The sequence below is a fragment of the Protobothrops mucrosquamatus genome, unplaced genomic scaffold (assembly GCF_001527695.2).
Source record: "Protobothrops mucrosquamatus isolate PMUCROS unplaced genomic scaffold, P.Mucros_1.0 scaffold142, whole genome shotgun sequence".
Classification (NCBI taxonomy): domain Eukaryota; kingdom Metazoa; phylum Chordata; class Lepidosauria; order Squamata; family Viperidae; genus Protobothrops; species Protobothrops mucrosquamatus.
Window position 1 is genome coordinate 322,274 of NW_015386508.1, and position 23,026 is coordinate 345,299.

At 36.7% G+C, this 23,026-nt stretch overlaps 1 protein-coding gene across 1 annotated transcript in view; it reads left to right on the forward strand.

Moving 5' to 3' along the window:
* LOC107285059 (serine/threonine-protein kinase TNNI3K) overlaps positions 1-23,026 on the forward strand; it is a 184,219-nt gene that overhangs the window by 101,997 nt on the left and 59,196 nt on the right. The window contains exons 18-20 of the mRNA XM_029283589.1: positions 17,755-17,807; positions 20,310-20,362; positions 22,027-22,159. Coding sequence (XP_029139422.1) covers positions 17,755-17,807; positions 20,310-20,362; positions 22,027-22,159 — 239 coding nt within the window. The remainder of the gene's footprint in view (positions 1-17,754; positions 17,808-20,309; positions 20,363-22,026; positions 22,160-23,026) is intronic.

A 23,026-nucleotide genomic window follows, 5' to 3' on the forward strand; every position in this document is an offset into this window, starting at 1 on the left:
TCCATTAGGATCCACCTGTATAAGAACCCTCACAATCAGAGGTTTTTAGTTATTAAGAGATTCCTCTCTTAAATTTCTACAACACCCACTCAAGTGACTCTGGGTGGTTTACAACAGCGTAATTGGGTTAACTTTAATTATAATTGTCTTTAAGGAAATTCCTTATAAAAACAATTATAACAATATAAATTATTACTAAATCTTAAAAATGGTGATTATCCAGTACCGTTTTAATTTATGGGGAAAAAAGCTTTATAAATTAAAGAGAACTCCTGTTGAGTGCCTTCCGAATGTTCACCATCTATATAATTTATTTATAAGATTAATCCTTCACTTCCAAAATTTCTGAAATTAAATAAAATTGTCTTACATGTAGACCCCAACTACCCTCACTGCCAACAGCATTCTATCTTGTTCTGAGCAAAAGAATAAAATGTCAGATTGCACAGAGTAGAAACACGAAGCAACACATCTGCAGTATACACCATGAAATATAATATTAAGTAGTAAGCTATTATCAGTGTTTCTTTTAATATTCAAATAATGCATATGTATTAAACACTGAATAAGTGAGTGGGTGGAACTAAAGGTAAAGGTTTCCCCTATCAATCATGTCTGACTCTACAGCATGGTGTTCATCTCCATTTCTTAATCAAGGAGTCCGTGTTGTCTGAAGATAATTTCCTGGCCAGCATGACTATATACCAAAGGCCCATGGAACACTCTTACCTTAACCTTCACCTATTTTTTATGCTTTACGTTACATACAGTATATTAACCTGACAATCTCCTTTCTGGCATTATCTACAAGTACAAGGTTGGGTAGAAGTCACAGGTTTCCATAGAAGTCATAATATCAAAATGTTTTCTATACTGAGCCAATGTTCTCCCTTTTCTCTTCTTGATGCTCTTTTTTCTCTCTCTCCGTTTTTCCTCATACAGCAAGGAACCTGCCAGAAAAAGGACAGGTTGCTTGCCCCACTCCATACTGTATGTTTCAAAGACCTTTTTGATATTAGTCAGAAGGTTGCATGTGGCCTAGGGCTAGAATTTGTTCATCACTGGTTTCTGTCTTCCACAAAGTAAATCTCAGCATTTTATACAGCAATTTCGGTATAGTCCACTGTAAAATACAGATGGAATATAGCCATTTAGGTTCAGCCTCTTCATTTTCTTCTCCACATAAATGACAACATATAAATGGGACATTTCTCTTCTTCCCCCACTCTCTATAAGACATTCTGCTCCCTTGTAATATGCTGAATATCAGCAGGCTAATTTTAGAAGTAATATAAAAATGATATTACTACTAAAGGCTAGCTGCTAACCTTTATTCCCAGCCTATTGTCAGCTCAATTGACAGAAAATTGAATCTACTGCTGTGTCTTCTATTATTAATCTACAAGATTTTGAAGCTCCTAAAAGAAATTTAAGATGGAATGAACATGGTCATGTTCTGTAACCACTGTCTCTCTTTTTTTCTCCCCTGCAGTAAGAAAGCATCATGTTGAAGACAAATGATAGAAATAGTATAAGTTTCCTAGTACTTTTAAAGGACAGAATAGGGTTGTATTATAAGGCAAATCCAGATCTTATAAAGATTTTTTTTTAGGTTCCTTAACCCCACTTAAGTATTGCATTGCTCTCAATATCTCTAAGCGATCACAGTTGTGTCTGTCTGTGAGAGACTAGCCAAGAGAGTCAAAGAGATTGATTTCACTCAAGGGTCACTAGCATTCTGTGAGGATTAAGAGACTGTCAAACTAAAAGATTCTTACATTTTCTTCCTACATTTTGAAAATTAAAGGACTTTTTTATTTAAAAAAAGAAATTGCAGTTATCCTACTGAGCATACACTGTCCAGTTAAGCTTGCAGTTCAGAAAGCCAATGTCAGAAGTGTCTGCCAATATGTTCTCTTTTTGAAATGCTGAAGAAATAACAATGCTGTTTAAGATAAAATAAAGTATATAAAAGGTAGTGTTATTATCTACCTGGGCAGTTCTCCAACCTGCTGTTCTTCTTAACCACCACATCTTAGTATTGTAGTACCTTTCTAGAATGAATATGTTCAATTAAGCTCATAAATATAATTGAAAGGTGTAGCTAATCTACATCCTTAAAATATAGCCAATCTATATCCCCAGTCTCTAACACAGTTAGCATATGAGTCAATGTGTCACACAAAGCCCAACAATTAGATCATTTGAATATATCATGGATAAGTAGCTAAGGAGAAATTTGCGGTGAGAATATAAATTGCCTATCTGCTATTAGTTAATATCTGTTGATAATCTCTATGCAATGAGATTTTTTTAATTGTTTGATTTTGAGCAATTTTGCATACTATAAGAATGTAGGATTTTGATCTTAAGGTCAACATTTACAACCTTGGGCTGTTGTTTCTGTACTACAATTCATGCATACTTTAATGAATAATTCCAAAGAAATTTCACTTATGCAGGCTTGCAAATTTTCTTAAGTTACTTATCAACATTTTCTTTCTTTGTAGCTTCACTGTTGTAATTGTTTGCACAATTCTTTATCACATAATGGCAGAGAAGTCCACCTGTAATCTTTCCAAAGAATATTGCTCTGACTAAATTTAAGTCGTGTTATTTTTTAATTTACAAGTTTGTTAAACTTGTAAATTCAGTGAGTACAAGGAGGAGCCCTGGTCCAATCTAATTAAACTTTAAGGTCTTGGATACTAAGTTGTGATTCAGCAATCTCAGAAAATCTATTAAAGGGATAAAGAGAATATTCATTTATTTGCAGACTAATGTTACAGACTAAAAGCAGCATTGTTCAAAATACTCCAGGTTTTCTATTCTGTTTGTATAATTTAACATGGAATTGCAGCAGCTGATTATGATATTTGTATAGAAATTTGAATTCTTGTGATATACTTGCTCTCCAATCAAGTGACTTTGATCAACAAAGTACCAGGTGCTACAAAGGTGACTCTGTTTGCCTTATCTGAGATAAAAAGTCAACATGGTTTGCTCAGCAAAACATTTTTCCTGGAGGAAAGGCTGGTAAAAATCATGGAACTTGCTGAGTTGGACAAAGTGACTGCTTTTATTAGTGAGAAGATGATATCTACATTTATTGCTGACTGGAAATTCCTTATACTGTAGACTTTTTTGCATGAAACAGAAAAAATGAACTTGTGATGATTAGATAGAATGGGTTATAGAAAGAAGGGAAGTATGTTCTAACCATAGAGGTAAACTTATAATTATACTTATAACCAGTGCTTTTTTTCTAAAAAAAATAAAAAGGTGCCGGAACTCATATACATTATACAACCCGCCTTGCCTCCCCTACAAGGTTCCATCCAAAAAAGGTGCTGGAAAAAAAGCCCTGCTTATAACTGCTGTAAATAAAGTTGGAAGCTATTTCTTTGTGTCTTCTTTCTTTTTTTATTTTTATTTTATTTTATTTTTCTTTCTTGCACTTTTTATTATCTCTTTGATTTTTTTCCCTTTTTTACTACATATTAGTTTGTATTAGTTTTTTTATTAAAAAAAATTCTTTAGGCACTTTTCAATCCTCTTTATGTATGGAAAAGAATGAAACAAGATTTCATTTTACACTTAGAAGGGAGGGAAGAAGAATTGCTTTGCAGAGCAGCTTCAAGTGGGCAGTTCTCTCAAATATTCATTGCAGTGATGTAGCGCCCTTAAAATGACACAGCCAACAAATAGAGTCTTCCAAATGGATGTTGAGGCAAGTAAGAGTTTTGGTAATGGTAGTAGTGAGAATATGAATTAAAACAATTTTAAATCAAATTCAGTCTTATGAACTGAATCTTATAAATATATGCAGTATTTCCCATATTTCACCTCCTCTACATCTTTTGTAAATGCATAATACTGATAGTTGCAGTTTAAGGCTGAGCAAGTATGTATGTATGAATCCATAAGCACTTTGGTCTCTTTGTTAGAGCATAACAGCTATTCTATTCTATTCTATTCTATTCTATTCTATTCTATTCTATTCTATTCTATTCTATTCTATTCTATTCTATTCTATTCTCCTTAGCCATGGTGGCACAAGTGGTTAGAATGCAGTAATTGCAGGCTAATTCTGCTGACTACCAGGGGTTCGATCCTCACCGGCTCAAGGCTGACTCAGTCTTCCATCCTTCTGAGGTCAGTAAAATGAGGACCCAGATTGTTGGGGGCAATAGGCTTAGAGAAGGCTGTAAAGCACTATGAAAAAATATATAAGTACTTATTGCTGTAATAGTCTCTTAGCTCAGGACAAGTTTGAGGTCATATTGTTGGAACACTTTTTTAAATTTTCTGATTGCAGAAAGAAGATCCTGACTAAAATCCATGGGAGTGGGAAATCACAGGGATGAGAAATAAATACTTTTGTCCTACATTTGAGAACTACATAGAAAAGGGAGAACGGAATAACTTGAATTCCTTCAAAGTAGGCCTAAACCTTCCTAATCTATGTTGCAACAATACTGGAACATTAAAGTGTTCTTTTAGTGGTACTATTAGCTAGCTTCTCAAATGCATTTCAGTTAATTTTTCTATATATGATCAGCTACATATTAATTATCTAAACTTGTAAGTATTTCCTTGGGCTGTGCAGCACTTTGGAAGAAGGAGTTTCAGTTTCCCAGGATCCTGCTGCCGTCCTCTAGAGCTGTAGGGCAAATGGAAAATATGTTAAAAGAACACACATGGATTCAACTTCTTTCATTCGTTTATTCATTCAGGTTATAAACCAATCCATTTCCGAACAGTTTACAGTTGAATGATAATTCAGTGGCTTAAAATTAACAACTTAAAATTAAAATCAGGAAAATTAATAGCAAAATCAAAGCAGTAGAACATAAAGAGATAGTCATCAGTCCAGACAATTTTGTTGGTTATTTCTCTGCATTCCTACTTGTCAACTCTTAAATATAATGCAACCAGAGACTCTTGTTCCCTTCCACATCCCTAATTTTATTTGTCCTTTGTGTAAAAGTCTGTGCTTCAGATTTCAAATAATAACAAAATCAATTAGATCACCTGATCATAGTCCAGCTACAGTAGAGTCCAGTAGCCTCTAACTGTGCTGGGATTCAAAATCTTAGAAATTCATACTACCTTTGTTGCCTAGAGATTTGGGGAATTGGAGTCTCAACACAGTTCAAGAACATGAGGTTTAAAAAGACTAGTAAAGTCAATGTACTATATTTAAATCTTCCTTATCAAGGAGAGAAAGAGCTTTTAAATACAATTCCCTAAGTATTCTAGACACAGTGCTACTCATGAGAGGGATATAAATAAACATCACTTCTGGGTTGATTATGATACTGCAGACCTTCTAAAATTTACATAAATGTGAAAGATGTAAAAGAATATGTATTATGGCTAATTCAGTTTTACCGTCTCTGCAAATATTTGAATTAAAGAGCCTCTATATTTGGGGAGGGGGGAACTATAATATATGAACAGTTATATGTGACTATGTTTTGCATTGATACTGCATTGCTTAAATTCTAGAAAAATGAGATTTGCCTAGTTATATTATCTAGATTAGTGAATTTTTGAACCAGGATTTCCTTTCTGATCTGCCTTTTATGATATTTGTATTGTTAGCCTTAATTGATGGCAGTTGGCAAAATATTCAAGAAGAAATAGGGATATATTGTCTCTTCTTGATTGACATTGATAATTGTCTTTCTCTGTATTGTCTGTACTCATAATTTTGAATCTACAGACAGAGTCAGACCATATGGAGTAAACTCCATGGAGTTCCCACAAGAAACAGCACCATTGAGAAAACACAGCTATGCTAGACAGATTTCCTCTGGCTGGTGTCTGTCATATTAAGGCACTAGACAAGATGTCAACCAAGGCTTGCTAATGCTTACACATTAACGCATTCATCTTTCAACTGAATAATTAATTACTCTATGGCCAAACTGAAAGACAAACCCAATCAGAATACAAAGGCAGGAGAGGCATATGCTCCTAGGGCCCACTGGGCTTCCTTTGCCTTGCCCCCCCCCCACTTGTCTCATCTTCAATAAACCTGATTACATAGGGTAGAACGACTATAATTGCAAAAAAAAAAATCAGTCAACTAGCCATTGCAGCAAAGAAATGCAGCTTTACTTACATATCAGCAAAACTGCCAACAATTCTTTTTCACACTGGGTTCATATTGGATGGGGCCAATGGAAAAACAAGACAAAATTGTTTCACCAGCCTGATTTGATCTATGTCATATCTAATTAATTTTGAATGTTTATGTTCCAATTATACTTGAAACCAGAGTGTCTTTTTTCTGGGTAAGACATATTAATAGTTGAACCCATATGTAATACAGTCCATGTCGCAACACCTAGTATTAATATTGAATTGCCCATTAACAACAGGAGGCACTTATAGTCTATGAAGCAATTTATATTCCATAAATTGTTTGACTGCTCGAACACTCATGAGGTGAACACAAAGGCAGGAATGGTGGTTAAAATGTCATTAAATTAATTGGAAACATGGCAGTTGTGTATTTTAGACCGGGATATAAATTTAGCAATGGTTCAGTGGTCGCGTGTTTTCATGCTCTCTTCCCTATCACAGCTCAAGAAGAAACCCATTTGGGAATGTGATTGCAATGCTGGAACTGCACATCAAGTACACCCTGACACGGTTTCATTGAAAGGAGATTAGTTCAGGGAGAATTCTGAATTCAGAAGTTACCAGAAGTTACCAGAAATGGTAGAATGTCTTGCTTCTTTCTAAGCTGATACCTAATAAACAGCAGTCAGCCAAATTTAGATGCTTTTCCAAATGAGCCTACAGAGATCTAACAAAAATCAGCTTTTGATGAATATTATTTTTACGGATCAGAGATATTTCTTTTTGGGTTGGCTAATATTTCTTTCATTTCTTCTATCATCTCACTACCGTAGTTTATAGCACAGGAAGCTGATGCTAGTAATTTGACTACCAATAATAAGGCATTTCTCTATTCCTTATGGGAATTGTTGCTTTATAAATTTCTTGTTTAAATTTCTAATTCTATACAGAAGCATTTCAGGGAACGTTACTGACATAATGTTATAATGTTACGCATTCACGTGCATGGAAAAGTCAGGATATGAAATTATTATTTAGGTGGAGTGCTCGTTTGTGGTTACAAATAAAAATATATGGAATGGAAATGCTAGAAATGTTATTTGAAACTCAACATTAGGTGTAATTATTTTGATGGAAGTTACAGCAGTGGTGGGATTCAAATATGTGAACAACCAGTTCTCTGTGTGGATGCCACTTCTGGAAGTCCATTCTGGGCCTGGGCAACAAAAAATTGGCTACCGGTTCTGCTGAAGTGGGACAAACTGGCTGACTACCACCACTGAGTTACAGTCTATCTTAAAGAATGTTCAGGAAAGTGAAAGGTATCCTCTTAAGGAAGGTTGATTATTGTCCAATTAAAAGATACATTCCATATCTGATAATACATATCTAATCAGGAAACCCCAACATTACTTCATTACTGAACCCTTCTCAATGACCTCATAAAGCTACTAATCAGTTCTAGCTGGTAAAGGTTTTGTGTGAAGAACCATTTGTATGTGTTGTTCTGTCACTAAGTTGTGTCTGACTCCTTGTGATCCCATGGAATACTGCACCACAGGGCTCCCTGTCCTACATTGTTTCCTGGAGTTTGTCTAAATTCATATTCATTGTATCAATGACACTGTCTAATCATACCAAGAAACAATGTATACATACTGTGTTTTTTGCAGGCCTCCCACAATGGGTCTAATTTACCAGAAGTAAATTAGGGAGGATATTGAACATAAGCATATGGAGGTTTGCTACTAAAAAAAATAGTTCCATTTTTCCTCCATGTATGAATCACCATGTTTTTTTTTTTTAAAAAAAAAATCTATAGGTAAATTATTCAAGTTGACAACAAAGCAGGGCAAAGTGATGCTTTGCACAGGCTTATGCATTCTATTTTATGGAAGGATAAGGAATCCCAGAAATAGTTCTCTCCACATTTGGCTTCCTCTGAAGAAGAGAGAATTGGAAATTCAAGCACAGCAAATTAAGTACAAGTTGACATATAGTCTTGAGAATCAGCAGATCTGCCACTTCCGATCAGATTTCTAGAAAGAGGAATTCTAGCCTTCCATTCCTACCAAGGCTGTGATGGCCTTCAAGCAGATATATCTCTTCACCCATAAAATATATATCTCATTATAATTAGCTCTTCCTGAGTCATTAGGAAATTCTAAAATTATTAAAATCTTAGATACGAATAAGACAGTGTGACAGGTGTAATCAGATAGTAAACTCTTGGCTGAGAATAGGTAGATATATATATATTACCTGCTTTCCTGTACTTGATATTTATTATCATCACTACAAAGTAAATCATTTTGCCTTATGATTTAGAAATTCAGAGATATTTGAGATGTATCTTAATATTCAAAGTAGAACCCATCGCAGTGTCATACAGTATTCAATATTTCTCCATGGAAAGATTACAATGATATACTGAGAATTTGCCCTAATATAAATATAAACATGCCTTTTACCATGAAATGGTGCCCATTTAATACCAGAACTTATTTCACTCATCAGAAGTGGTAATTTTATATAATGCAGATAATTTTTCATTTTTAATACATTACTAAACAATTACTGATAATTACACTTCCCTGTATAAATCAATTGCATTTCTTTTCTTGTCATTCTTGTTTGGCTTTATCCAAGTTTGTAATTCTTTAATAAATGTCATCGTAAATGAAAGTTCAAAAAGCTCTAAAATTTGAGGGTGAAAAGCTGCCTCTTATCCAGAGAACAAAGATGAAAGCACAAAGCATAAGGAGTTGCCTTTGAGCATAACCCTTCAGCTCTTCATTAGCTACACCATCCTATAGTCAAGGAACACTGGAACCTTCCAGCGTGTCTTCAGCTCTGTTCATTACCTGAAATGTAAATAGAAAGTTAGTTCAATTGTTCCAAACTCTGCAGCAGGAGTTCATTTTGTGAGGGTGCTATGTATATATGAAAAGAGAGTATGCATTTCAGCCCATAAGGATGAGAGAAACAAATATCTCTAAGCTGCTGTGATTTCCTTTGAACTTTTTTCTTCTTCTTTTAAGCACCAGTTTTCAATGCATCCTCAGATACAAATCGGTTTAGACGGTTGGAGGCTCATGAGATGCATCCTTGAAGCTTCTGTTTGGTAGAGATAGGGTGAGCCCAGTTTTGTGTTGCAAAGATGCCAAAAGAAGAGGCTGATGTGATGAAATACATCAAGGCTTGTTCTGGGTAAATAAAAGTTTCTCATACAGCAACAGCTCTGCAGGTGGAACGTTCTTCTATTTGATGCTGAAGCTTCCTGACTCCCTTGTGTCTTTTCAACAAAAAAAGTCTGTGTATCGGAATCCTCCTATTTCTATACTTTTAACCTCTCGAGACCTTTTGCCTTTGCTTTACTTACTCTCATTTCTCCCTTTTTTGCCCAAACTCACTCTCTCTTGTCTGTCACATCAGATATAAGTGATTGTTATGACATTCACAATGCTGGCCTTGGAAGTTTAAGTGGCATAAAATGGCCCAGATATATAAGTAACTGGAAACGCAGTTTATTTTCTTCTTCTTAAGTTTTGCTGTTTTGTAAAGCTGAAAAACTAATTAGGTACCACAGCAAGTAAATACTGGCACAGAATCAGAACCATTTAAAGTTTCAGTTCTGACCTGAAATGCCACATGAAACCTAAAAGCAAACTCACAGACATTAATGATGCTTGATCAAATTTATGTAGTTTGAGTTAGACCTTTCAGTGCTACCTCTTGACATACATATACCCAGACGCAAATTACACAGCTAATAACTAGTGAGGAAATTGTGGCCAAAACAAAAAGCCAATTTATTTTAAAATGTATAGCATTCATTTACTGACCCTTACTGCCGAAGCTTGATATAACAACAGCAGATCCATAACTTAAACTGCTTGAAACTATATAACTATGGAAGAGGTAGGGGGATAAGTCCGCTTTTTAAATAGGTTTAATTAATGGGAATAGACAAAACTTGATCTCTGAACTCAGATAATGTGATAGTGATAGAATGGAAAGAAAAAAAATCATATGGAAGTGAATGAGGCATAAATATAAATAAGTCATTCTTTTCACTTTATCCTCTTTGCTGAATACTTCTAGTTTCTTTTGGTTAAGGAGAAGTGTTTCACATCCTCAAAGTTGCTTTTTTATTATTTTTAGTATCAATAAATAAAACCAATAAATAGAAACGAGGGCTAAGAATTGGCCCATGGACAGGACTATAACCTTTGTAACAGTTGTGTGCCTTAGAGCATATAAATAAATGCAAATTCAGTTGTAATAATAAATGAGGGACATCTGAATCTTAATTAAGTAATTTTCATCTTACACACTGGATTTTGTCATTTCAGAAGATGCATTAACAATTTGCCACTCTCATGCTTGAAGGGTTCCATTGTGAGGCTAAAGAGGGTTTCGGCACTGGTCTTTCTTTCAAAATGCCCGACATTATTTTTCAGAGCTGGCCTGGGTTAAGAAAAGCAGCAGCCTACAGAAAGTTTGCACAACTCTGAAATATTCACCTGAGGGAGAACAGGATTACTTCCAAATTTAGGTGTTATTTCAGGTAGTGTGTCTACCTTCCCCATTTTATTTTTGTAACAGCACACAGCACACACACACACACAAAAACTCCCATCTGATATGTGAATCTGTATGTGTTGCCTATTTTCATTTATTGTCCTGGAAAGTAGATGGATACATCCAAGGATACTGGAGAGAATCCTTACATTTGTGATTTTAGCTAGTGTTTGGGATTCTGGTGACACATTTAGCCATAAAGTGACCTCTTGGGTGATATATAGTGTGAACCAACTCTCAGAATTCCTGACCATGGCTAATTCAGGAATTCTGGGAGTTGAAGTCTATAATTCGTAAAATTGCCATGGTTGCCCACCCCTAAGCTGGATCTATAAAGAGGCAGGACATTTGCCAGCAGAGTGAGAAGGGGGCCAAACCTTGAAATATGTGCAAATGCAAGCAACTCATAAGTCATGCAAATGCCATGAATTATGTACTTGCATCAGACATTTTGTGATAACTACATTTGTGATAACTACGTTTGCATAATACAACTGCTCATGTGTGTCCATTTTGGTACCATGATTTGCTGTGCACGTCAGTGTAAAAAGGCCTTTGCTCCTGCATCCAAACGAAGCGAGGTACTTCAATTCTAGAAGGCTTGCTGAACATCTTCCTTCAACCACAGTTGTTGGGATTTTTGAAGATAGCTATGATTATTAAAATAGTACAAAATTTATGTTCATTGTATGTGTATTCTTCTTAACTCAATATTCCAGGAAGGCCCAAGACTGTTGTGAGAAGGCTCTCCATAGCTCATTTCCCAAGACTTATGAGTCTCTTTGGAGATATGCTATTATCTAGTAGAGTTGAAATTTATTTCTGGACATTATAAGTTCCTCTTTTGCATTCCCCAGTGTTCAGTAAACTGAAAGCAAAGAGGAAAACATTTGTGTTCATATTACCCTCAATAAATAGCTTTAACCACAAAACAAATCTCATAATTCACCTCTTCAGTCCCAGTGGTTACAGGACAAATCCACTAGATTTAGCCATAAGCCTTAAATACACCTGCACTGACAGGTGTACAAAAGTTTGGGTTCTCTTATTCTTTACCTTTACAGGAACTTCTTGTTGCTATGGTTTCAGAGATTTAATTGAAATCAATTTTGTTTTTACTCACTCTGTATGGTTAATGCATTTGCTTCCACTCATGCTATTTACAATATGTTTGGAGCTTTCAAGTGAAATTTTGATGGTGGGAAAGATGATAAACAAATAGGACAAGGTGACACGTACGTGTATTTTTTAAAAAAATAAAATAAAAACCTGTGTAAGCACAATGAAGTCCTATGACTTTACTGTCAGAAAGGATGATCTCTAATAAAACCTTGCTAAATATAGAGATATTGGAACATATACAGAAAAAAGCAATTGTATTAGAGATAGAAGCACTTTTTGAAATGAAAATGGAATAGGATGTTAATGGATGGAATGAAAATTTTATGAAATTATAAACAGTATAAAGAATATTGCAAAAAGAAGTTAATTCTGTCTTTCCACTTTCTATCTCTCTTGTATGGTTAGCTAGCAATATAGGGTAGAAATGTGGCAAATCAAAGCGGACAAAAGCAATTTATTTTCATGTAATGCTTTATTATAAGATTCATAGATTTGAAACATAGAGATGCTATTTAGGGTAGAATTAGTTGCTAACAATAGTCAGCAGCCTCATAGGCAAGGAGGAAGGTGCAAGGTGGCAGACATGGCATCTGTCAAGCCCTCCTGGGCTCGACATTCAGGAGGGGGGAAGGTGAAGCATCCTGATGGAACCCCATTCCTTTCTAGTCTAAAGATGCTGCCATCTTGTTTATTTTGGCCCTCCTTGTAGATATCGCTGAGAATAGCTCTTGCAAACATTATCAAAACATGTTCCTCATTGTCAGTCTCTAGCAGCAATAGGTAAAGTTTGAGAGTGTCCATTTCACTCAAACAGCTAAATTCTTACCCCTTCTCCACCCAAAGAAAGCCCTTTCCCAAATATTGCCCCTGAAAGCCCACATTTGCATGATGTCTTTATACTATTGCCAAACCAGTGTAGTGTTTCACACCCCTACAGGCACACCCAATATGACAGACAACTTTTCTAGATGAAAAGTTGTCTGTCGTATTCTCTAATACGCTCTAATTTAGCATTGGCACGCCCCAAAATTGTGTCTGGTGCTTCCATAATTTCCAGGCAGCATGGTCAATGATGAATATTGCAATAGAGTATAACTGGAGGCCAGAACCATTTGCAGTTTGTTTGTTTCTTTGCAAAACTGTACCCTCTCTCCCTTGCATAATTTCCACACAATTGGGTGAAAGAGCATTTATATATTGCTTCCTCTATGTGTTGACTGCCAACAATGAATTTCAAGTGGATGATAGATTTCCTAATGCTTGAGGTATTGCCAAATTCCTGATACAACTTCTCCTGGATTTCAGTTGTTTTTGAGTGAGCTCATGTTGGGCAAATGTGTTCATAACTAATGTTTTAATGATGTGATGAAATTAAAAATCAAATCTAATTTTTGCAGAATTATTAACCCATGGAGGTTTCCTAATAGAATAGAATAGAATAGAATATTTTTATTGTCATTGTGTAACTCACAATGAAATTAAGTGCTGTCCACAGTGCACACTACACACAAGTAAAAACCACAAAGAAGAACATACATTATATACACACATCCTTCACATTCTGTTCACTAATATTGCACTTCAATGTTGTACTATACAGTAGTATCTAATATGGTTACAGCTCTGGGATAAAAACTATTTTTCAGCCTATTTGCCTTTGTTTTTATTATCCTGTACCGTCTGCCAGATGGTGATATTTCAAAAAAGAATGTCCGGGATGAGATGAGTCTTTAAGAATATTTTGAGCTTTCCTAAGACAGCGGGAACTATACAGTTCATCCAGGGGAGGAGAAGAGGGCAGCCAATAATCATCTGGGCAATGGTAACAACGCTCTGGAGTGCTTTCCTATCTGCTACTAACAGTTTTGCAAACCACGCACAAATGCAATAGGTTAGAATGTTCTCTATGGAGCAACAGTAGAAGGTCATCAGCAGTTTTTCATTCAGTTGTTATTTCCTGAGAAGTCTCAAGAAATATAAACTCTGCTGGGCCTTCTTAACCAGTGCTATAACATGAGCACTCCAGGTCAGGTCCTCCTTTATGATAACACCCAGAAATTTGAAGCTGGCCACCCGTTCCACACAGTCTCCGCTGATGATCAGAGGCTGAATGTCTGATCTATTCCTCCTATAATCTACTATAAACTCCTTGGTCTTAGTGGTGTTGAGAACCAAATTATTGTCTCTGCACCACAAGAGCAACCGCTCCACTTCATCCCGGGAGGCAGACTCATCCCCCTTGGAGATAAGCCTCACCACTCTTGTATCGTCTGCAAATTTAACAAAAATATTTCTGGGATGAGTGGGAGTGCAGTCATAAGTGTAGAGGGTATAAAGAAATGGGCTCAACACAGAGCCCTGTGGGGAGCCAGTATTAAGAATAAGGGCTGAAGAAATATAGTTGCCTAATCTAACCCTCTGAGAGCAGCCAGACAAGAAGTTCATAATCCAAAGGCAGATTGAATGTGAAAGACCAAGGTTGACAAGTTTAGACACCAGTGTGTATGGAAGAATTGTGTTAAATGCAGAGCTAAAATATACAAAGAGATGTGCCAGGGGCTATGCCTCTTCACTCATACAAGTTATTCACTTTCAATAGTGCCTCATAAAGTGATTCAACTTCATTCGATAACTAATTTTCTCAATATGGCAGGGAGATCCTATATGTCTCTTGGGGACAATTCTTTTGGGGGGGAAAAGAATTATGTAAAAGGAAGAGGCTGGAATCAATGACAAAACTTTACCTTTTAAAAAATAATATTTGTAAAAAGGCTTAACGACAACAAATGTCCAATAGGCAAGAGAGAATTGTTTATCCAAGAGAAAGAAAACTCCAAATTTAAGGCAGTTGTCCCCCAAAAGTATTGTACGTATAGACACAGCTCTTGTGTGCTGCCCAGTTTTCCAACCTTGTCAATTTGGAACTGTCAACACTAGATGAATGCTGCATATTCCTTCTGTTAGTTCTATGTATTTGTGTAGGAAAGATACTTGTATGTGTGTGTATATGCACATCAGGCAAAAGCTACATATCCCTATCTGCATATAGCAACCATTTTGTCACAGACGGCACTTTCATACCCAAGTACCCATGTACATATACTCACATTTTCCTTTCTTTCTAGAAGAGTTTTAAAAAAAACTCTCAAGAAGTGAAGCTCTACCAAGAAGGGAAAAGAAATAGGGAGTACAGAAACTGGAAATGAGGGGAAGAATAACTTGGCAGGAAAAGGAAAAAACAAGCTTTGTTGAAGCATTAGAAAAATAGGCTAAATTTAATCAGGGAGAAGCCAGAATGAGCTGTGCCTCTCCTAAATTGGATTGTGATGATTAAGCTTATCTTTAAAAGCATCCATGTTAGCGAGATCTGCCATTCTTCGCATCTTCTGTTTATTTGCTTCATTTCAGTATCTTTTCAGCAATTGTGAAGTAGGGTGAGATTTGTTTTACAAGTAACTATTTGGGGCCTCCTGTCTCTACAATACTGCAGCTAACATATGCATCCAGTCGGAATGCAGTCTCCTTGGCTACCGAAGCCCTATCAAAACTAGAAGCTTGAATCTCAGCTAATATTAAGTATCTGTGCCCTGTCAAGCTGGCCAATTAATAGGAAGAAGAGTAAACAGAATGTGTGATCAAGGACAAGGGAAGATCTGAAGTCAGTAACATTTGAGGGACAGCATTCAAAAACAGCCATACATTTAAAATAGAAAAAGGGAGATTCGTATGCAGTAAACATAGCTAGGAATTGAAAGTAATGAGGAAGGCAAAATTTGTCAAATATCTGAATCATCACATAGATGGTGGCAAAGATGCCATTTTAGGTTTCAGCAGGAAAAGGTGAGTAAAACAGACAGAGCAAGATTCAGAATATATTGGAAAGATTTGCTTTGGGATATGCTGAAGATAGAACTCAATATATAAAATTTATTTAACTGCCAAACTTTGTGCATCTCAGAGTAACTATGGATAGACAAACATTCCTGAAAAATGTGATATGAAAATGGGTCCGCACCTTATTATATGGTAGTCTTTTGGGTTTGAAGAAGATACACTATCGTGCAGTTCATCTGTAGACATTGGGGTGGCTCTACAGTCTCAGTCTGGAAATACAGAGTCTAGCACAATGGGGACACTGAAAATTCGTTGTTATAATAACTGTGGATGTTATTCTGTGGTAGTGCCTGTCTTCAAAGCTGGTAGAGGCTTCATAGCACCGAACTCACCAGTGGGTTTTGTCAGCAGCTGCAGGTTCTAGTTCCCTTGGGTGGATGTCACAGTGTCATTGGGGTTTCTTCCCCAGGTTTTGTGGTGTTTGCTGGTTGACTCTGGGGTTCTGTTTCCAGACTCCAGCACACTATAGAACAACTGGTGAGGCATATGGCAGTCATCCATTCTGATGATGTTTCCCACCCATCTCCTCTGAGCTTTGATAATCAGGGACCCAATGCTGGTCGTGCCAACCAATGCTGAAGATAGAATGGAGAGAACACACGTGAAATTTCTCCAGTTGTTCGATGTGTCTTTGGTACAGAGTCCAGGAGTCACATCCATATAGAAGAGAAGGGATAACCACGGCCCTGTAGACTTTCAGCTTTGTGGAGATAAGGATATTGTAGGGATTTATTCTTCTGTTCAGCTAAGTAATTGTATCTTAATATATGAGAATAAAACATCTGAGAAGAAATAAATGCAAATAGACTGGTTCATTCCTTGAATTCCACTGATGTAGTTGCATTAATTCTGGGTAACCTTAGACTCTCACAGCTTATTTATCTTATGAATATGTTATGCTGCTGTTTGCATGTTTTGGTGGGGCTGCAGGTAACCGTCTACTAGCAAAAAACTGGTTTTTTCCCCTCATTTGCAAATGTTTCAAACATCCTGCCAGTTTGAATCTCACCCCCAACGACATACTGATCTATTGCAGATTTAGTTTTGACATGAATATTTCCTTTTTCCTCACACACTTGAGATTTTGATATTCTCTCACAATGGAGAACATTGTGCATAGTGAAAGAAATCTTGTAGGCAGGTGCACAATACTCATTAAGCTCTCTTGCTAGCATCTGCCAATGCAATCAAACCATTCCAGAGCTAAAAAAAATCATTCTGCATGTATTGGAGAAGGTTCCATCATTACACACCAGAGTCCTTCTGAAGGCTATTCTCCCCAGGGTGGCAACTGTAATGATTTTAAAGATTACCTTGTCATGAAGAGGTAAGATCCATGTAAATCCTTCATAGTTCTTTATACAAAGAGGAGGGGTGTGTGTGGGGGGGGGAGGGGGAGTCTGTGAGAGTCTGTGAAATTAAGTCAAGTTTTCAAAGAGAATTTAGCCTTTTGAAAATAGTTCTAAATAGCCTTCTCTCCTTAAGAAGCTTTTATAGGTGTTGGCAGTAGTCTGCTCACAGCTGGATTCTGCACTTTTTTTTTTCTTGCGCTCATTTATGCCATTGTAAATTAGGAGTGGCCCATTTTAGCTGAGTGGAGCTTAACCAAGAGGATAATCAGGTCTTCTGATTTTATTGAAATGTTATCACTGAGTTCAGTCCCCAAATGTCAGCATCTCCATTCCTTCTAGGTAATGCTGTCACATAATTAATAAGACTGTTACAGATGATCTTCCACTAATTAGGCAATATACTTGTTCTACTTACTAATTAAAGAATTACTCTGACATTTGGACTTACTAAGCTGTCAACCTTTCATGTATGTGTATGTGTGGGTGTATATACACAGATACAGAAACACACAATGTTTTATGTGTGTTTGTGTATGGGTATTTTCCAGTAATAACTATTAGCAAGATCCTAACGGCTACTTGATAAAAAAAGAAGAAGAAGACACTGCTTAGACATAATACATGAGAGCATGACATAATCTCTTGCACAGATTATTACTATATTTCTCTATGTCTAATCAAACATATATATAAATATTTTTCTCTACAGTCACAATATTCTCTTGTATGAAGATGGCCATGCTGTTGTTGCTGATTTTGGAGGTAAAAAAATGGATTTTTAAAAAAATCACAGTACATTTTTCCAGGCTCTAGAGAAAAAAAAGTTGACATAATAACTTTGCACGGGTGGACACTTTTGAATTTTGAGTACATGTCACAGGTCACTTATAAGTAATTGGCTTTGGTGAATCATTAAAAACCCATTTGCCTAATGTGAGTTTTGAGAGGAGGTTTTTTTACAGCTATCTCAGAACACTTCTTGCTATTCCTATATTATGTTTTTTAGGCAGAAATAAATATAGGAATCTATTTAAAAAGAAATCAAGGTGACTGTGGCAAGTACCAAGAGGGGCCCCTCATTATGGACCTCAGAACATGTTCCATTCATGAAACAAGAAAACGCTCTTCTATGGTGCATTTTGTGATTCAGCAGATTTCTTGGGGGATGCTGGAGATCATAAATGGGGTTCCAAGTAGGTCAATGAAACAAATAGCCTCCATTTTGCCAGCTCTATTATTCAAGTTATCTTTTTAAGAAAGTCTTAGTTAAAATTACCTATAGGAAAATGTTCTCGAGATACACTGTATTTCTGCATATTTTTTTAATTTATGATGCACTTGCAAAATAATCTAGATCAAAAATAGAAAAACATGTTCTCACAATTAATGGTAAGTTATATATATCAGTATTCACACAGGAGCTTCATCTATCTATCTATCTATCTATCTATCTATCTATCTATCTATCTATCTATCTATCTACAGTATATATATATATATATATATCTTTCTCTCTCTCTCTCTCTCTCTCTCTCTCTCTCTCTCTCTCTCTCTCTCTCTCTATCTCTCTATCTATCTATCTATCTATATCTATATCTATATCTATATCTATATCTATATATCTATCAGTATTCAGACAGGGGGCTTCATCTCCCAGAAGACCACACATTTTTAAATTGCTGAGGTTGAGAAACACTGGTCTACATAATGTACTCATCCTTGGCTATTTCCAGCACCAATCAGCTGGAGAAGTGAGGGTGCTTGAGTTGGGAAGACTTGTAAACCCCATGGAATAGCTTACATCAGGGGTTCCCATGGGCCACTACTGGGCCTTGAGCTGTTCGGAACTGGGCTGCAGAAGTAGAAGGCGAGCATGCGGGCATCCCCACTTGCACAAGCAATGGGCAAGCACACACGCTCTATTTGTGCGAGTGATGGGTGACCATGTCTGCCGCTTCGCACAAATGGAATTGTGCAGGCACACTTGCCCACTGCTTGTGCAGTACCATCTCCTCTCCCCCTCCCTGTCATTCCTCAAATCTGAAAAGGTGGGGGAACTCTGCCTTATATGATCCAGATACCCATTATAATTTGGATCTGACACGGATTCCATTTTCATCACGCAAAGTTTTATTATTTCTGGAAACATGCATAAAAACCTAGCCAGAAGCTTCAAGATGGTTTTTAGCTTTGGCATTTCCTAAATATGTGGGTTTCAGTCCCCAGAATTCTCACTGTGCAATTTGTATATGATTGTCAAAATTGTCATTCTCCTACCTCATCAAACCCATTGTCGCTCCCACCCTCCAACAGTAATGTAGATGTGTAAAAGAGGGTTGCAGTAAGGAAGAGGAACTGCCCTGCTTTGGGTTCTATTGAAAAAGAAAAAGCACAATTATTTCAGTAGAAAACTTGATAATGATTTTTATCCTTAATTTCTAAGGTATTACATGACTCCATGCTGATTTCAAGATTATATGCACATATGTGAAAACTGCACAGAGAGCCTTTTTTTTGTGGCAAGCCTAGAGTTTTCAGTTATATTTTACCGTTCCATACATATTCTTAGTACTGCAGGTCCAAGAAGACAGGTAGCTATTAACAACTATTCTGAGAGCTGAAATACACACATTAAAAAAGTACTCAGATACTCTGTTCTGGACTTTAACATCTTTTGATTGGAAGCAGGGGGTTCTCAGTTAAGTAGCAGGACATATTTTGCAGAAGCACCCACCCCTACGTACCTCCAACCCTTGACGTCCAGTCTGGTTACATGACAGGCTGGAAAAAAATGGTATTTCTGGAAAAGCCAAGTCTGCAAAATGCCACCGCTTCTTTGTCCAGTGGTTGGCTCATGATCGCAAAGATACAATATTTCCATCTAGCAACTCTTAATTGTAGGTGTTTGTGTAAAAGGGCACTGCGCTTAAAGTAAAAAGCCTCTAAAAATGCAAAAATACAGGAGCCTGTACGGGATTTTGTGCATTAGAAGTTACCATGTGCAGCATTGTTAAGGAATTTGGATTGAAACACCTATTTTTAGTCTTTGGCAGCATGCTGAAGTCTTCATTGCTAAAATATTAAGTGAAAATTATTGTTATGCTTCATAAAACCGATCACTTAGATACTCAGCTATGATATTACTGCATTTCTGTTTTGTTTTCATGTAGCTGTTTACTCTTTTTTCCACTTGCTTATCTGAACTAAGTGATGTTGACTTAAATACCCTTCTCCTTTTGTTTTTGTTTTAATTTTTAATCTTAGAATCAAGATTTTTGCAGTCTCTGGATGAAGACAATATGACAAAGCAACCTGGGGTTTGCCTTTTTTTCTCTTTAAAATTTTCATGTGTGTGTGTGTGTTTGTGTGTTCTATATATAGCATACGTATAAGGTTCAATGTCATATAACTATCACACAAGGTAACAAAGAACAGGTGTAATTAAAGCCATTTAACGAGCTCTCGCTGTTTCTAATAACTCGTTTTTTTACAAGAAAGACGAAACGTACGTCGTTACCCGAGATCAGACGAAGTCATTCATTGGATGATAATCGAATATAATCGTTGAAATCAAGTCTTAGTTTAACATTCTCTTGGTGGACTAGATTCCCGCCCACTCCTACTTGCATTCTAATTGTTTTATCCTTTCCAAGCTTTCATGAAGAACTCTACTGAGTCAAAAGTTGAGTTATGTACTGAGAATTCTCACAGAGAGCTTGCAAATTTGGTGCCATTCTGAGAAAGTCCCTTTTCTCAAATTGTCTTTGCAAAGCAGAGTGGGAAAAAATTGTCCAAGAGGGGAGAGCTGAGTTATAGCTGGTAGAATCCTACAGATTAACCTTAGTGAAGATGTCCCTAAGCTTCCTGATTGCCATTATGGGCATTACTTCCAAAATGTTCTAGCCCAATTCACTAAACCAGAACTCTCTAAACTTTCCTTATTTCTATCACTATATAAATATCTTAGTAGGGCTTCTTTCAAATCTGAAGAATTATAATCTTCACCATTACAGGTGATCTTAATTGGACTCAAGTTTTGGTCACTAAGTGAAGCCTGTCATTGGGCAAAACATCACATGACATCACTGCTTATTGACAGCAGTTTCAGAAGTCCAGATTGTGATCATTTGGCCAGGACCATGTCATTGCTAGGTGACGACTTCATGCTTCTCCTGACCTGCCATGCTCACCTCCCCTTCACCAATCTCTGCTGTTTTGGCCACCGTCCATTCTGCCACCCTCACCAACCCCAGCTCCCAGTTGCCTACAGCTGATATCTGCTATCCTTTTTTCCTACTGCTGCTGAGGGCTACCCAGCTGAGGCAGCCACTGGTCCTTCACAAGGCCCTTGCACAGTCTCATAGAGGCCTCCTGAATGTATCCCAAAACACCAATAGCTGCCTTGGCTGGGCACGCCTCATCAGCATAGGAGAAAGAAGATGGCAAAGTCAGTTGGGTTGTGTGTCAGAGATGGTGGTGGAGTGCAAGGCAGCCCCCCCCCCAAAAAAGCACAGATGAGCAGGAGATATGTGGGTGGTGAGAGTTGAAGGAAACTCTATGGTCATAAATGTGGAAGACTGCCAAGCACCCAAATTTTTATCCCATGACCAGCTTAAATTAGTGTTTATTAGTACATTACAATGGTCGCAGAATACATCTTGCTCCTCTTGTACGCAGACATATTGCAAAACGGATTTCAGACAGTCTTCAGTAAAAGTGTATTTCAGAGTGGAAACAGGTACAAGGAAAATTATTCTGGTGTTTTGCAGGCCGTGAATCTCATAATGCAATCTATAATGTCTTTGCTGCATGAATTAGTTTTAATATGGAAACAACCCAATCGCTATTCTTTCATTCATAGAATAATTTTGTTAGCATAGTGCCAGAAAGCAAACAGAAATAAAATAGGGAAAAGATGGGCTCCCTTGTGAAGAAAGAAAACATACAGTTATTGCATTATTGATGTTGTCTTGATATATAGAATCTGCGCTGGATGGCCCCTGAAATATTCACACAGTGTACACGGTACACCATAAAAGCTGATGTTTTCAGCTATGCCTTGTGTCTCTGGGAACTATTAACAGGAGAAATTCCATTTGCTCACCTGAAGCCAGGTAAGACTCTAAGCCAGTTTAACATCAGGCTTGTTGCACAATAAAAAATGTTCTGCATGTGAATAGTTTTAGAGCTTTTAGAGGAATGCTTGCTTATTTATTTGTTCTGTTTAATATTATGAGGTTTCAGGTTTTACATAAAAGTTGTAGAGCCAGGGTACTGCAATCAAGCCACAGTACTCATTGAAATCAGAACCTCATTTTTTAAAAAAAGAATCATATAGGCAACTGAAGAGCTGATAATAACATTTAGCCCTTAGGTACTTCCTCCAAACTGTTCTTATCAGATGCTTGGCTCAGGCTTACTCGAATTTTAATATTTTTTTGCTACAGGGATTGGTGCCTAAAATATAATCATATGTTGATGAAAAGATACTACAAAACAGAAGCAGAAAAGTACCTGCATCACAGCCAGACACATGTGCTGGGGAATCTTGAAAGCTAAAACTGTGCATTAAATGAATTAATCCAGTGTCAATTATTGCATTTTAGCGTTGTGTAGTTTCAAAGAGACTTTGGAAATCATTCTAGCTGACTCCTCTTCATCTCAGGATTTATATCTGGATGCATAACGTTTGCCAATTCAAGAAGATATTTGAATTTTCTTTTCAAGATTTGGGGGGTGGAAGGAGGATTGTCAGTGACCTATGGATTTGGTGGAACCTAATTCTTTTTTTAAAAAAAATAGAGATAAAAGGAAACCATGTGCATTTCACTAACTTCATTTGGATCCAAATACTGGCTGCTGCTACCAAACACAGCTTAAACTGAAGAGGTTTCTGAAGAAGTCAGTTTACTGTGGTAACCAAAGAAGATCTATACTGTAAATAGGTTATATGATTTAAGAAGTATAACAACAAAAAAAGG